At 35.4% G+C, this 17,317-nt stretch overlaps 2 protein-coding genes and 1 long non-coding RNA gene across 9 annotated transcripts; 1 reads left to right on the top strand and 2 right to left on the bottom strand.

Moving 5' to 3' along the window:
* Positions 1-951: 951 nt before the first annotated feature.
* TAF13 (TATA-box binding protein associated factor 13) lies at positions 952-5,542 on the bottom strand. Its single transcript, XM_026681799.2, has 4 exons — positions 5,358-5,542; positions 3,230-3,308; positions 1,995-2,092; positions 952-1,387 (listed from the first exon to the last, which is right to left on the bottom strand). Exons 1-4 carry the CDS (start codon positions 5,382-5,384, stop codon positions 1,217-1,219), a joined length of 375 nt encoding a protein of 124 aa, XP_026537584.1. The 5' UTR covers positions 5,385-5,542; the 3' UTR covers positions 952-1,216.
* Positions 5,542-8,747, top strand: LOC148130426 (uncharacterized). Its single transcript, XR_015749782.1, has 3 exons — positions 5,542-5,688; positions 6,961-7,260; positions 8,649-8,747. It is a non-coding gene; the product is annotated as an uncharacterized LOC148130426 (long non-coding RNA).
* On the bottom strand, positions 6,989-15,378 carry GTPBP8 (GTP binding protein 8). Of its 7 annotated transcripts, none has more exons than XR_015749781.1 (7): positions 15,268-15,378; positions 14,170-14,580; positions 10,636-10,734; positions 9,561-9,691; positions 8,994-9,093; positions 7,407-7,550; positions 6,989-7,087 (listed from the first exon to the last, which is right to left on the bottom strand). XR_015749781.1 is itself a non-coding variant. In XM_087966416.1 (7 exons), exons 2-7 carry the CDS (start codon positions 14,515-14,517, stop codon positions 7,006-7,008), a joined length of 879 nt encoding a protein of 292 aa, XP_087822542.1. In that variant the 5' UTR covers positions 14,518-14,580; positions 15,268-15,378; the 3' UTR covers positions 6,989-7,005. The 7 variants fall into 7 exon arrangements, 5 of the variants coding, with proteins under 5 accessions (XP_087822542.1, XP_026537583.2, XP_026537582.2 ...); XR_015749780.1 differs by having other exon boundaries at positions 15,262-15,345; XM_087966416.1 differs by having other exon boundaries at positions 7,407-7,525.
* Between the last annotated feature and the right edge of the window lie 1,939 nt (positions 15,379-17,317).

The following is a 17,317-nucleotide window of genomic DNA, read 5'->3' on the forward strand; positions in this document are numbered from 1 at the left end:
TTTAAATCTTTGTTTGATCATTTCATTTTAATCCAGAAAAATTGTTGACGCAAGAAGTGGAATTCTCTTCCTATCACTCACAAAATCTCTTTAGCTGTAAATTATATTCAAAAGCATTTAAAGAATTAGGCTTGTGCAAATCTTTTTGTCCATATGAACTGTATTATAGCTGTGGACTTAGCCAACTTCCAGCTGCTTAACTCATAAGCTTATCACAAAAATCTGTTTCTGAAGTCTACTCACAAGGAACAGCTATCCAGAATGCAATTGGGTGCACACAATCTCCTTTTTCTGGAAAGATTGCTGGAATTTACGGTCTGGCCACATTGTTGCTGCACTCTTCATTCTTTCAGAGGTGTTTAATGTACTATACGTCTTCACCAGAAGTCCAAGTTCTATTTTCTTTTAAATTGCTATCCATATAGACGACTCAGCCTTGATGATCCAGCAATTATCACTGACATAATGCATAAATTTATATTGTTTCATTTTAATGCAAAGTGACTGATAAACACACAGCACCCAAAATATTTCTGCAGATTACCATTGTAGAAGGAACCTCATTGTTTTGAAATTATGGTTAATACTTTTGGTGGATTAAATAATTATTTGACCTAGTGATTTAGTACCATTTGTTCCATGTCCTTCTGACACATTAGCTCTGTCAAACTAAACTATTCCTACTTATTAATATTTGTACTCATCTGTGAAAGAGGTTATCTTTCTGTAAATGAAGCATGGAGAAAAAGATCCATTTAAAGCATGGGTATCAAACTTGATCGTGTCACCTGACATGTTTTTTGTCTTTGTTGAGCTGGGATGGGTGTGGCTTGCACATGATGCATCCGGCCCATGGGTCGCCAGATTGACACCCCTGATTTAAAAATAGAGATTTATGAGCATGGTTTTTTAAACTAAATTTGATGGGACAGAGGTAAAAGATAATAGCTATAGAGCCCTTAGAAATTTTTAATAACACTTATGACACTCAAATGGTTGCAGTCTAAACAATTCAAGATATAATAAGGAATAATGTCCAAGAATAGTTTAGCATTTGTTTTAAAAACAAGCAGTACAATACAAAGAATCTCTTTAAAAAGTCCACAATTAAATCTATTTCAATGTGCAGCAATGTTCTGAAATAGAGCTTCCTTTTATAGACTCAAAAAATGAGATGAATCAAAGGGTGAATCGTGAGATGAGTTCAAAAAAGGCCTCAAGAACCATAGTTTGCTTCATCAAATGCTTTTCGAGCCCGTTTTAGTTCTTCATTCATTGTTAACAAGTCCTTCACACGAGCAAATTTTCGTGGGTCTTTACGAATCAAGAAGACAATATCTTCGACCTGTACTCGACCTTGTCGTCCAATGGACATTGCTTTGTGGGTCTATTTGGGCAAAAAGAAAATCCATTTCAATTAAATCCAATTAAATACATTTTCTGTGATGTTACTGAGTTGTGGTCAGTATTTAGACTATATACATGCTTATGAAAAAGAAGTTAGAAGCTGATTATCCACTGACTTTGTGGCTGAGAGGAGACTAAAATCTGTATATTTCTGCTTCTAGTCCAACTATGCTATTTAGTTCATTAATAGTCTGAGAACCAGTTTGGTGCACTGATTAAGGCATTAGGCCAGAAAACAGGGTAGTGGTTCTAGTTCTGCCTTAGGCATGAAATCTGGCTGGGGTACTTTGGGCCAGTCAGTCTCAGCCCAACCCACCTCACAGGATTATGATCAAAATAGGAGGAGGGAGTAGTATTAGATATGTTTGTTGCTGAGTTACTTATAAAGTAATAAAGGGTGTATGTGAAAATTTTTAAAACGTATTCTTATTGGAAGTTTAGATGGTTGTGTCATAACAGCTTTTATACATGTCTCTGAACTCTTCTTGGTTTTCCATAAATATAGAACTGTGAGGAAACAAAAGCCAAACTATAGCATCTGTTGTATCAAATGTCTTAGTAAGTAGTAACTTGTTATAAGAACCTACCATTTCTGTGATGAATTCTATGACTAGATCTTCAAGAATATCCACAGACTCTGTGTAAGGATTCTGATCATCTCCAAATCCATACATCATACATCTCACTGGAATTAAGAAAGCAAAAATCATCTGCAGGAGGGCACTGAATGGAAGGTTTATGATCTACATAATTATTCAGTCTTCTAAATTCTCCATTCAAGGAAATTTTAATAGTATTTTTTAAAATAAATCTACTTGAGAAAGTGTAGTTCAAACTTGTATGAGAAACAATGACACAATCTTACTGTCACTTTAATATCGGTGTTTAAAATATTTTAATAGAACATGTTGAAGGAGGAATATTCTGAGAAAATCTTCTGCCACTTTTATAACCCAAATGAATAAAGTAGCCAACAAGTTTTAGACTCCAATTTATGGTTCAGGAAAGTTGCACCACTTACATTATATAAGTTTTGGTACTTAAGTTTTCATAGAAATGATATTTTACAATGAAACTACTTAGAGGGGATTTGGCCTTACTGTTAAAACAGTGGGCTGAAAAGCAAACTGCGCCCTTAGAACTGCCATGGAAGTATTAGCAAACGCAAAAGCCCAGAATACAAATATACTGCACTGTAGTAAAAATTAAGTATTTTATTAGGAGTTAATGCACAGTTGTTCATCACTAACTAACTGCAAGACCAACTGGCAATGATAGACATCTTGCATGACTCATAAAATGTGAAACATTCAATGGATATTTCATTTTCTGTGCTACAAATTGTATCAAATGACACATGAGCAAATATAAATAGCAAAAGCACTTAGACTTATATATAGTTTCACAGTGCTTTATAGCCCTCTCTAAGTGGTTTACAGAGTCAGCATATTGCCCCCAAGAATCTGGGTCTTCATTTTACTGATCTCGGAAGGAAATGATGTTAAGTATAACTTAACCATCTCAATTTTGTTTTACTTAGTAATGCAGATTGATAGGATACAGGTGCTAGACAAAAATCATTCAATAATTCACAGTAATACCGGCATTCAAAAAGTGTACCGCATAAAGAGATTCTTCAAAAGTGAAGACAATGAAAGGTTACATTTCCTCACTACCTATGAAAACATAGAAAGCTGTCTTATAAAAAAATTAGGTCATTAAAACTAATATATTTCTATTTCTTATACAAATAGACAGCAGTTCTTTGGTATCTTCAGCATGCAAATAATCTACTCTTACTTGTAAACTGGCATCAACTTACATTCTTTGGAGAATAACCGCTTCCTTTTTCCCTGTCCACCATCTGGGCCTCCTCCAGCGTCTTCAGTATCTTCTTCAAACTATAGATAATAAATTCAAAATTTGAGTGAAAAAAGAAGCATACCTCAAGATTAAGCTAAGAAACAAGGGAAGGGGTCTAAAATTATGACGGTTAAAAGCAGAGACAGCAAAAAGTTCTAAAAAGATCTCTTGAAGTTGGAGGAATAAACAGTACAATATGAAAATAAGTTTGTTGTAAACAAAGATGAAATTATGCTTACGGCCATAAAAAATCACATTGACAAGATCTCAGCTAGAACCTTGGGATGCTACAGGCAAAGTTCATAAAAACATGAAGTACAGCAACTGAAAAGGCATATTCCATGCTACATATCATCTCAAGAATTTAACAAACTTATCAACAGTACAATAATGCCTTTATAAAAATATATGATACAATGCAGTTCTGTCCACAGTACATTATAAATGATATTAAAAACCTAGAAGGGAAATCTAAATGACAACCAGACTGGAGTAACTCATTTCAGAGAAAATTATGATAAGTAAGAAAAAGAACTTTGAGTAAAAATAGAAAATGGACAGGGACAACTCTATATATTCATAATTCTTAGCAGAGGACTATGCAGCAATTTGGAATGAAAGAAAAGGTGATTCTTAGCACATGTTGGTATTTGTGTTGCACATACTGACAACTCCTTAAGTTGCATCTTGCTGTGCAACTCCTAGAAAAGATGCATATGATTTAATAAAATGCCAATAGCAAAAGATGCAACTGCCAATATGTATTCTAAATAATTTGTTCCATTTTGAATACAGATGAAGTTTACCCTAATATATTTCAGCATGTAAAGGTACTGATCTGTTTGAGCTGCTCTAAAATTAATTAGAAAAATTAGTAGTTTCTAACAGCTATTAAATATGCTGACTATGTATTTAGAAAACCTCATATAAAAGGAGGTTGCTAAAAAACAACAAGGGTGTGTGTGTGTTCCATTCTGTACCCTTAAATTTTGTGTTTCTCATAGACAATCCAAAATATCTCACGCTTTTGAGTGGTGGGGAAGGAGAAAAGATAATTTTGGAAAAAAAATTCTACAAATATTTTTTTGCAAAATCTATAAGCAAAACAAGCTTTACTTATGGTGTTTTTGCCCCTCACCAACTAATTTGAATCAAGGTTTAAGTCTACCTCATTTATATGCCATGAATCCATGAGAATAAAAAAAAAGTCCAACATCAAATATTATTGTGAATCCATCTTGAATGAGGGAGATTGTATAAATTAGTTTGCAAAGCATCATATCACTATGAAATGTGATTCTTCTCAGATATTCTGGATTATAACTTCCAACAATTATAGCAAGCATAGCCCTAGGTCAGTAATGAAGGAAATGCTAAACAGATGTTAATGCAAAGTACAAAAATAATAATAGAAAGCAGAATCTTAGGATCTGTAGGAGTACATTGCTGGTCCTCATCTAATACACATTAATAACACACATTATTAATTCCACAATAAACTTCCTTAACCGTTTAACTGGAATACTACGGGGCTCCTGCCTTAAGTAGAGGCTTTGACTATAAGACCTCTGAGTACCCTTCCAACCGTATGATTCTATGATTTGTGGGAATTACCTTGTATTTACAGGATTACATCACAAAATACAAAACCAAATTCAAGTTTATTTACCTGTAAATCTCCTAATGCCCGGGGAATCTTACTGCCAGTTTTGTTTGCATAAAATGAATCTAGATTGGAATCCTACACTCCAGAAATCCAGAGCGAATAAAACAATTCACTTGGACTTATTTTATAGCATCTTATTACAGGCTTTCCCTGCGCATTACTCAAAATAATGCGCTGCCATCAACGAACAGGGTGTAGCTTTTAATGCGAATAATACCCAGTAAACCTTGAATTAAACTTTAGTTCTCTCCAACCGATGGGTGCGATTGTCTCCAGCATCCCCGGGAAATTTTGGGAAGGCGGGAGAGGCGCCACTTTCCTTTTTCCCAGCTAGCAGCTGCCACCCGACCAGCGTCTCAATTGGTCCTTAATCCTTAATTCTTTTATTCTACGCAACACCTTATGCTTCGGCTTCACTTACAGGTGGGTCTTCTTCCTCGTCGGCCATGTTAGCATCAGGGATTACCTCTTTCCAGGTATAAAATTTAAGACCGCTTCCGATTAGCAAACCGCCCACTTCGCTTCAATCCGGAAGGCAAACGTTCAACTGCGCATGTTCCTTTGAGGAAATGACTCTATAGCAGGCCTTCGGTTCCTCTTCCACCGGCTTCATTGCACAAGTTACGCATGCGCAATCTTGAGTAATGGAGAGCACCGGAAAATCCAAGGGGCTTTCACATCTGTTGGAAAGCCGTCCGGACGCCTTAGAGCGGCGAAAAGAGACAGAAAATGCATATTGCCTCTGTATAAATGTAAATATGAATTACTTCTGCACTGCTCATTTTGAGTCCGTAAACTGCATTTCTTTCTGAAAAATCCTGCCATTATTAAACCATTTAGCTATTACATTTGGTCTTAATTTCAAGAAACAGAGCAGGCTGCTTTGATCGGGGAAAAAAGGATTCGAAGTTAAAAGGACAACAATCAGGAAATGACTGCTAATAATCCATCTGCTGTTGAAAGTAATATAGTTTTAAGCAGAATAAAGTACTTAGAACTGCAGATTGAGAAGCATCAGCCATCTGGATGCTTTAGACCAGGGGTCTCCAACCTTATGAGGAACTCTGGGAGTTGAAGTCCGCTAGTCTTAAAGTTGCTAAGGTTGGAGACCCCTGCTTTAGACCTATTACATGCCTCTGCTAGAATTACCAAGCTAATTAGAGAAGTTGTGCTTTTGAAGTAGTCAGATCTGAGTGGTCTTATTAACAAAGCTGACCACTTTAAAAAGGAATGCTTTTGACTGTATAAGAAAGTCCACATTGCATGTAGTAGAAATGTGCTGGGTCTTCTGTTTCCAAATAAAAATATATATTTATTTTAAAAAATAATTCAATACAAATATTTCTATTTTCTTTTGCTGTACAAAAGAAACAAGCAATTTCTCTTATTGTTCTACCCAATGCCCAGACTATATAGATAGGGAATGCCTATATAGATAGGGTTGTTTTTGCGAAAGCAATCCTTGCATATCTACATAATTTATAGAATATCACAATTATAGAATTACAGAACTGAAAAGGGCTACATAGACCATTACAAGCAGCCTCGTACTCAGTCTAATTAAAAGTATCCCAATGATGACAATTCAATCTTTGCTTTAACATACAATATCTAACTAATTAGGCTTATTACCTCACTTGTAATTGTTTCCACTGTCAAATTATTATTGAATGTATTTTTAAATCTTCTGCTGGAATTTGTCTTCTCTAACTTAAATTCTTTATTCTGAGTTTTGCACTCTGAGTTGAAAGAAAAATGGTTTTGAGGCTTTGTTATCCATTCAGGAGCTGATTGTCATATATTTCAGCTTTCAAAGCTAAAAAGACTCAAGGGTCTTTCATTTCTCATAATTTAGTTTACCTGATCTTTCTTTTCTTACTTCTAAGCATAACATTTAATCTTTGAAATTCACATTTGATCAACACGAGTGTGTATGTATGTATGCATGTATTTACAGTATGTATGTATATAACTATAGAATTTACATAGCATTTATTGTTCCAAAATAATTTATATTTATACAGCATCTAGCATGAAGGTTGAAACAAGATATTTCCAAATATAATGCTTTATTCAGTGGATAATGGAAGATTTCCAGTAACATGAGCTATGAAGCATCTCAATACATGAATTCCAGTATAATTCAAAGAACTGTGGAAACAAAGATAGAAATATTATATTAGCAGTCTCATAAAAATAAATTTGCATTTGTTCTCTATTCTTGCTCTTGCTGCCTTTGCTTGAGGAACAACTCTTCCATAATAGCTAAATGGAAACACCTAGCCAACCTTGGTTAATCTCATGGTCCTGAGGAGTCAGCTTTGGTAAGTATTGAGATGGGAAACCAAGATTATAGGTTGTAGATTAGATTGGTAGCAAGTAGCAACTGAAACTCACACTTTAATACTAGGCAATGGCAAACTACTTCTATTATTCTAAGAAAACAAAATATGACATTGTTAGCTGTTACCTGATAGGAAAAAGTTGAGGAAAACATGTGTGAGCATTTTTCTCTACAAAGTCTCGAATCTGTAGCACATTTTTTGCCATCACTGATTTTGATGCTGTGTCAATTTTGGTTAATACAAGCTGTCAAAAGACAAAAACATACCCACTAAAAATAGTTTAGAACAAGTTTTTGAAACCTTAAATTATTTCTGAGTTTAGCAATGAATTAGGTTAGTGTTCCTCACAGGCTGTTCTTTAAAAGAATGAGATCCTGGCCTTTCCTCTTCCAACTTTTTCTACTTTGAGATATATTTTTTGAATCTGAATTCAACCAATAGTTTTTATCCCTACCTACAACGTATATGGCCTAACTGTGGGTTAAACAATTAACTAATATGGTTGGATGCAGACTAAATTACAGCAGCCATATTTGAATCCTGCTGAAAGCACTAGAACAGGGGTGTCAAACTGGTGGCCCGCAGGCCAGATGCATCACACATAGGCCACATCCACCCCAGCTCCTCAAAGGCAAAAAAAGGTTGCAATACAACACATGACATTATTGAGTTTGACACCCGTGCACTAGAACAAATAAGTTATAATTGTGAGGTCAAATGGAACTATCTTTAGGTCAAATTCTGTGCATCGACAGTGGACATTAAAAGTCTATAGACCCTTGTGAAAATAACAGTTTTTTGAGACAAAAAAAAAATCAGACCAAGATAAATTACTTCTTTTTTTTTTTTCATTTTTAATATAGCATGTAACACATACAATGGAACTGAAAGGCAAACTGAACAGGAGTGTGAGGACTTTTTATATCCACTGTATACTTCTTAAGGAATGAAGTCCATAAGTGAGTGATAAAGGAAGCACATAATATAGGCACATAATAATAAATTTAGTTAAGCGCTTAAAAATGCATTTCTTGCAGATAATGCCATTTTCTTTTAAGTTAATATTTAGAATAGATTATGTTGGAGCAAAAAGGTTTATGTCAGGATTAGGCAACTTATTTAAGATGGAAGGAAATTTTATATTTATTTTGCCATTATACTTCCACATTAATTTCTATGAATATAATGGTTAAAGTACTGCATATTGTACTAATTGTTTTAGTACAATTTTAAAACCCTTTGGTGAGAGGAGCATTTTAATTACAAATTTTATTTTTTGCATGCACATCTCTTACTAAGCTGGAGTATAATTCCTAAAAAATTGTCTGCTTCTGTTTCTTCATGAAGTTTTTCTTTAATTATCCTAGACCAATGTTTCTTAACCTTAACAACTTTTAAGAAATGTGGACTTCAACTCTCAGAATTCTACAGTTGAGAAATGCCTTCTTAGACATCATCAATAGTGTCTGATTAGATAGTATTTATGCTTTCCAGTTACTGTTAGATGACTTTTTGAGAATCTTAATACTGTACACCAGGGGCGTCAATCTGGCAGCCCACAGGCCAGATGTGTCTCACGCAGGCCACGCCCACCCCAACTCTACAAATGGGGAAAACATAATAAAACGTCACGTGACAGCAACATGACCCAGCAAATTTGACACCCGTGTTCTACACTCATTATTTTAAAACAAGGTAAGTATGTTACTTACAACATAAGGGATCCCGAATTCTTCTAACATTTCTACAGCAATGTTATCCATTTCCTGAATTCCCTCTTTAGCATCTACTAATAAGAATGTACGTTTCAAACTGCAGAAAATAGAAACAGAGCCACAACTTCTCACAAACATAATAGGGGGGGGGGGGAAACAGTCAAGCATGAGAAATAGGTGGTTTTCAATTCCTAATTTTAAGTTAATTCAAAAACATTTATATTCTATCATTCTACTATTATTACATGGTAAATTCTCCTTTGGCAGGACAACAGATATAACCATAATTTTGAGTGAAGATACATTTTGCTTTTTTGAGAAAATGTGCTGCTTCTGATAGAATTGAGGTGACTCAGCAAATTACAGTAATATGGCTTCACCCATACCTCAGGAATTACTTGTAAATAGTGGTTATAACAGCATTGTATCTTATCCAAATTTAATAGTTGTTTTACCTAAACATTGTTTTATATGTCCAAGCACATTTCTCTAAATTTTACAACTCTGTTGCCTCTCTCCTAATCCGACGAAACATTTCCAAGAAATTATAATTTTCAATCTTACTTTGTGCGTTGGGTTAAATAAGGCTCCACCATCTCTGCAAAATCTTTGGGTGCTTTAAACCCATAGCCTGGCATATCCACCAAAGTGAAGAATTTTCCCACTTTGAAAAAATTCATTTTCTTTGTGTGACCCTGGAGAAAAAGAAGAGAAGCTTTTTCTTCTTGACTTCTTTCAGATAAAGCATTATGGATTCTATGAACTTAGTTAAAATGTAAGTTTAAAAATATCATAAATTCATGACAAAGTCTAAAAATTTATTTGTGATATCCTGAACATTAAATAAAATACAAATCTGTAGATTATTGTAGATAATCTGCAACTGAAAAGACATATACAGCAGATTCATTTCTGAAGCAATACTGCAGTACTGCAAAACACCTAAAATGGAGTAAAAATTGTCTATAAGTTTTATAAGATATATATAAAATATATCTTATAAATATATATATTTAAGGGATGCGGTGGCTAAGACGCTGAGCTTGTCGATCAGAAAGGTTGGCAGTTTGGCGGTTCGAATCCCTAGTGCCGCGTAATGGAGTGAGTTCCCGTTACTTGTCCCAGCTTCTCCCAACCCAGCAGTTCGAAAGCATGTAAAAATGCAAGTAGAAAAATAGGGACCACTTTGGTGGGAAGGTAAAAGTGTTCCGTGCGCCTTCGGCATTGGTTATGCTGACCACATGACCATGGAGATGTCTTCAGACAGCACTGGTTCTTTGGCTTTGTAGTGGAGATGAGCCTGCCCCCTACAGTCGGGAATGACTAGCACGAATGTGCAAGGGGAACCTTTACCTTACCCTATTTATGTTGAATAAAATGTTAATAGGTTGACTGAATGGAACAACATATGTTATTTGTATATTCTATAATCCCTCATTAATATAGACACCTAACATTTTAAAATTTTCACCTTGTAATTATGAAACTGACCAATTTAGATGTGTACGATGCACTTATTCAAAAAATCTCCTTGCCCTTATTTTCCAGAAATAAAGTTTCACAATACAGATATAAATTGTCTTGCTTATGCTCTATTCACTTTGAAGGTGAATATAATCAATCTTCACAGGAAACTTACAGGATGCTTGGAAATTCTGACTTCAACATCAGGGGCCAATGAAAACAATGCTTTAATTAAAGATGATTTTCCAACATTGCTTCTTCCTAAAAAGCAAACCTGGAAGAGAAAGTTACAGTGATTTCATGATTCCATTCATAACATAATAAAAGATATATCATTTAAACAAGGCATGTTGATATTAGCCTGATGCTCTCCAGATGTGTTGGTTAGTATCAGGAAGCTGGTGTCTTTAATACCAACCTAATCACTGCAGAGTCCTGAAAGGGGGCCTGGGTCCAGCAATGGAAACAGATGGAATTCCTGATGAAAACACTTTTTTTTTGTAACCCTACAGAAATCTCAAGGTTTGCAAAATGTAAGAACATCTATAGAAGAAATATAGTCCTTCTAGGAAATGGAAACCATTGAGAAATTCTATGGGCTATTCAAATACTCCAGAAGCAAATTCTTAATTACCGTTCTAGCAAAGTGAGCACATGGAAACCATATTCTAATTTTATTCTTTTGTGAATCTTAGGCTATATCCAGAATCTTTTTAAAGAGGAGCCAGCCAACTGGTTTTAGCTTGGCCTCACATATGAGGTTGGGGCAATTGGGATCTTATCATATATTTGAAATAATTAGAATTGTACTTAAACACTCCTAGTACTCTCCAAAAAATGATCCTGACACAAATTAGTTATTTTCCCTCTTGCCAGCATCTAGGTTTAAACTTGATGCCACCCAATGGAGGCTAAACTCTCATCAGCAGTCACCTTAATTGACCATCCACAAGACAGTAAGAATTTTTTTTAATTATTTAAAAAAACTAATTTTTCACTAACTGACAAGAGTTATAATTTATAAGCAAATGCTAGGTAAGCAACAAATCAGGTGGTTCAGTATTTTTTCTGGACTATAGCAAGCTGTAAATAGTTTTCATTAGGGTAAGACTATTTGTCTCCATTTTTGTGATCAGAAGGTGCTTAACATAATGCCAAATATCGTTCTTAAGGACCTGATGTTGGTGTTGACAGGAATGGGATTTATTTTACAGTAATATGGCAGGAAGTCAGTATAAATGACAGCACTCTCTTTGTAGATGAGACCATCTGAAACTATCTTTGCAGATACAAACTTATCTTACAATGTTTAGTAAAAGTACAATATCGATCAAGGGAAGCCATGCTGTGGAGCTGCCAATGCACTCATTTTTCTGACAGAGCAGGCTTCATAATAATAGTAATTATTAAATTATTAAATTTATATACTGCCTGATTCCCAGAGTCTCAGGTTGGTGTATACCCTTTGGCAACCTTTTTGAGTACTCTTAGTTTATGTAAGAGTGCTATGACTTATGCTAGTTTTGCTGCCAATTATTTGTCTACCTAGTTTGATCAGAAGAAACCCAGACATTCTGTTATTCTCATTGATGTTGTCACCATCATCTGAATAGCTGCCAAATTGACCAGAGCAGCTACTGTATTTAGTTGCTGGACATTTAGCTATTGAGATGTTCTCTATTGCTGAATCTAATAAGCCAGGGTTACATTCAGGGTTACATAGAGTTTCTGATAGGGGAAATGGTAAGAATCTATCCTTTGGACATGTTCTGAGGCCAATCAGAGAAATCTCTGAACTTAGGGATGCCATCATTGCTTTTGATCATTCCCCCAAAAATATAAGCATTACAGATAGTTCCGTTTATAATGCTGCTTCCCTTGATGGCTGGAAGACTTTAGAGAGTCCCTTCTGTAGGGGTATGGATTGTCTCCATTGAGGAAATTGCTTTCCACAAGTCCCACAGAACCACCAGGACCAGGTATGACTTGGATTGCCCCCTCTTTTTTGCTCTGTGCTCCTGTTCTTAGCACGTGTCATCTTAGTGAACAGTAGGCAGCAAATCTGCTTATGTGTCTTGCTTCTAGGGTGGGAAAAACCTACCTGTTGATCTCTGATTGCTACTTCTATCTGCTGATTAACACTTGCAGAGAAAGTCACTTGGAAATCAATCCTGGACCATCTGCACATTCCTGTTAGGGAAGGGAGGTATGTGTTTTGGAAGGCGCTATAGTTGGAACCAAGCAGTTCCTACTACCTATCTGCACCTTCTCATCAACCACTGCTATAAGTGCTGATTACCTAGTTCTAGATCATCTTTATGCCGCTCTGAGGGGATAGCAGCTCCTGAGCTCCAACTCTTTTCTGGTTACCATCAACTAGTATTGCTCAAGAAAGAGCAGTGAATCAGATGAGAAACACCCCCCCCCAAAAAAAAGTTAAAATATAAGCTGTCTACTTGTCATGCTCATTGTTTGCTTCTTTTAAAAAATGACAGAGCTTCCCTGACTAGTTGCAATCTCTGCTACCATTACTCACCAACCCATCTCTCCTTATGACGTTGTGAACAAAAAGCTGGAATCTTGTTCTTGTTTGTCCCCGCATAAAAGCAAATACTTGTGTTGTTTCCCTCCCTATGACTCTTCTTCCTTCTGTCTCAATAAAATTCCTAAATATCTCTTTTTCTCACATCTTAATTAAACTAAAATGAAGCCAAGGAGAAGTCCTTCCTCTCTTGTAAAAGGTTAGAGCTCAGACTGAGAGTTTAAACTTTACTTTCTAGCCAAAGAAGTGAACTTAAACCGATTCCAGATGTTTTAGCTAGCCAGGATCAATATTTTTAATTCAAGCTCACAAAACTTGCTAGCTACAATAAAATGGTAGGAGTTAGCTTAGTGTTTCAAGCTTGTTTCCAAATTCCTGTAAAACTAAGGTAATACTGATCTACAGAGATTGAAAGAAAAAAATGTGGGAGAAATTGTGCATTCAAATAATATTTTCACTCCTGAACTAAAATTGTTTTCATTGAGTTGCCAATGTTGCAAGATTAGCTTTATTTATAGTTGCTATCATTTTGTTTTATGGATCTTCCTGTTTAAGAACCCAAGCTACAACAAACAAAAATGAATTTGGATTATATTTCTTGCAAAGCCAGATAAGTACCTTAACTTTACGTCAGTACCTAACACTGATGTAAAATAGAAAAAGATAAACAGACAGTATGAATCAGCTTCTGTTTATCTTTGAGTTATTTATAAAGAAACAATAAATGATTAACGCAAAGAAGCTTCTTCTTGGATAAGTGAAGATAATCTTCAAATCTTGTTTGAAGATAATCTTCAAACAAAAAACAAAGTGCAGTTGGCTCTTGAAAAAGCACTTTGAGGCAACCATAACCTGGATGACTGAGAATCTCCATAGATAAAAAATGATTAAGTAGATATTTAATCCCTTAATGGTCCATCAACCAGGTTACCTTTGCAAGTCTGCTATTTGGGCAGCATTCACATCACAAGGACCAAAATTTTGTTTACAACAATAGAGATATTCTGCAATTAAAAAACAAAAGATTTCTACAATCTGGACTTTTAGAAAGTTTTTTTCTTCCGTATCCAACTCTCTGCTTAACATGTCAAATGGCATAATTTTGATACCATTTGTCCTCCTCCCTCTTAAATAATAAAAATGGAACCTCCTTTTCACTGATCTCACCTCAGGCTCAGGCATTTCTGGGGCATGATCCATCCGGACCGCAGAAGTGGAATAATCAATTATGTGTTGCTTTGATGGAATGAAAAACATCTCTGCTGTCTGGATGTCCCTCTGGTTAGGTTTGAAAATGTAGAAGGATGATTTGTCCACATTAGGAGACAAGAATTTTGCCAGATCTTGGAGAGGAAACGTTATGGCAATAGACTGTTTTTCAGGGAGTTGCTGAACTTCTGAAAATGAAGCATACTGTACAGGAGTCCTGCTTTGGGTCATAAGCCATTTCTGTAGTAAGCTGGTATATCTGCTAGATTTTGACAATTGATGCACCTTCACACATAGATTTTCCATCACCACAGCAACTCAATAACTATAGATATATATCTTCAAATGGGGAGTTTCAAGTCCACATTTCTAGTGAGAAAAAAGGAAGAAAAAGTTGGCAACCACAATTACTTTAACTCAGCTTTCTCTAACCTGGTACTCTCCAAAGGGATTGGTCTTCAAATCTTATCATCATCAGTCCTCCATTTTCAATGGATGACGGAAATTATCATTCCAAATATCTGGAGAGTATTTGGTTTGGGGATCACTTCTGTAGGTAGTTAAAAACTGTGAGATACAGGCGGTACAAATCTAATAACTAAATAATACCACAAATTTTTTACTCCTGCCCCCTGTAGCATTTTTCTTTCTTTAACAGATGCTGCCTAAAAGAATACATGTCATCCTGTATTTGCTCCTAGCTAATAAGATTCAATCACGTCAAAGAAATAATTTCCTTTTTCTAAATAAAATCGGATATTTAAAAGCAGATGGTTTGGGGGGAGGAAAGCTGCAATAAAGATTGAGCAATAAACAAAAGATAATCTGGAAGACGGTGCAGCTAGTAATTATCATTGTAATATAAAATCCATACATTAGAAGAGCTAAGTAAAAAAATTCTTTTAAAGAAATGCATTTGAGGCGGCGGAGTTGCTTCCCCAATGTGATGTCCTTCGTAGGACAGGACATTAAACCGGCGAAGATTGAACACAGAAAAGAAACTTCAACGCAACCTGATTGCAGGGACGGAGATCAAAATAAGACACGCACAGTTACAGCAGAAACCGAGGTCTCACTATTCACGCTTCTATCAGTACGGAAAGCTAGCACGCCTTACCCGGAAGCCGGGATTGCTTGCTCCGAAGACTTTGACCCGGACCCAGAGAACATAGAGATAGGAAAGGATTAAATTAACGGTCATCTTTGAATAGGGATGTTCAGACATTATTCGCAAGGCAGTTTAAAAAAACAAATCACGTTTTATGTACCCGTGATGGAATCTAAATGAATTAAAAAGCAGTTATCTTCCGAAATTTTTACAGATGTGGGAATTTGGCTTTGGCAATGCATAAGCGTGCATAAGCGCACCAACGTGCCTACCGTCCCTGTTCTATTGTTTCTTTTATTTTTCTGATATGTATCCATGTATCCATAACTATGTTTTTATTTATACCTATTATCTTGTAAGCAATTGACAAACCAAATAAAATAAATAAATAAAATAAAGCGCCTAACGTCCCTGTCCTATTGTTTCTTTTTATTTTTCTTACATATATCCATTTCATGTACTCATGACTATGTATATACTTATACCTGTAATCTTATAATCGCTTGACAAAATAAATAAATAAATAATTTTTTAAAAAATGACTTGTGTTAAGTTTTAGATTGATTCACCTTCTGCTCTTAGCCACAACGCGGTATTTATTTATTTATTTATTTATCAAGCGATTATAAGGTAACAGGTATAAGTATAAACATAGTTATGAATACATGAAATGGATACATATAAAAAAAATAAAAAGAAACACTAGGACATGGACGGTAGGCACGTTGGTGCGCTTATGCACGCCCCCTACAGACATTTTAGGAAAGGGGTGAGGTCAATAGTAGACAGTCTAAGGTTAAAGTTTTTGGGATTTGGGGAAGAAACCACAGAGCCAGGTAGAGTATTCCAGACATTGACCACTCTGTTGCTGAAGCTGTATTTCCTACAGTCAAGTTTGGCGCTGTTTACCTTGAGTTTGTATCTATTGTTTGCTCTTGTATTGTTATGGTTGAAGCTGAAGTATTCAGGATATTGCAATGTATGATTTTATATACTATACTTAGATCGGACCGAAGGCGGCGTAGTTCTAGATTTTCTAGTTCTAGAATTTCAAGTCTGGTGGCATAAGCTATTCTACAACAAGTAGAGGAGTGGAGAACTCTTCTTGTGAAATATTTCTGGACTTTCTCAACTGTGTTAATATCGAATACGTAATGTGGGTTCCAGACTGATGAGCTGTATTCGAGTATTAGTCTAGCAAATGTTTTGTATGCTCTAGTTAGTAGTGTGATCTTACCAGAGAAAAAGCTATGTAGGATTAGGTTAACAACTCTTAATGCCTTTTTGGCTATGTAGTGGGCTTTTTACGGTCTTTTTGGCTATGTAATTACAGTGGGCTCTAGCACTTAGATCATTAGAAATGAGTATTCCAAGGTCCTTTACAGAGCTTGGATCATCAACAAGGTCTTGACTATTCAGCTTGTATTTTATTTTCTGATTTTTTTTGCCAATATGTTAGATAGAGCATTTATTTGTTGAGATTTGAAGTTGCCATTTGTTTGACCATTCTGATACATAGTTGAGGTCTTTTTGAAGGGTAGCAGTATTGTCTGTGGTGTTGAATAGCTTTACATCATCAGCGAATAGAACACAGTTGCTCTTAATATGATCACAGAACATGTTGTGTGAATTTAATCGTTGTGGCTTACCAATCAAACAATGGATAACTCCATAAGAAAGAGGTGATAGAATAATAGTACCATACATTTTGATGGGGGAATTTGTGTCTTTTCATGTGTAAGCAGCTTCATAGGTAGGTCAGTTTATTAAAAATGAACTTATACCATATATAAGCAATAGGAAATCATCAAGAATAGACACAGAAGTCTTTCTGGAGCAATTAACATTCTTGGAACATTTATAACGTTAATAAGACAGTGGTTTAACACGAAATGTGCAGGGTGTTTTCCCTACAATCAGTGATTATACACCGCTTCAACTTCATGAACCGTCTTTCTGATGAATTCAAGTTAGCTTATCAAAGTCTATGTTTTCATA

Source organism: Notechis scutatus, chromosome 5, assembly GCF_049901735.1.
Source record: "Notechis scutatus isolate UNSWTSFEM ecotype Mainland chromosome 5, rNotScu1.2, whole genome shotgun sequence".
Lineage (NCBI taxonomy): Eukaryota > Metazoa > Chordata > Lepidosauria > Squamata > Elapidae > Notechis > Notechis scutatus.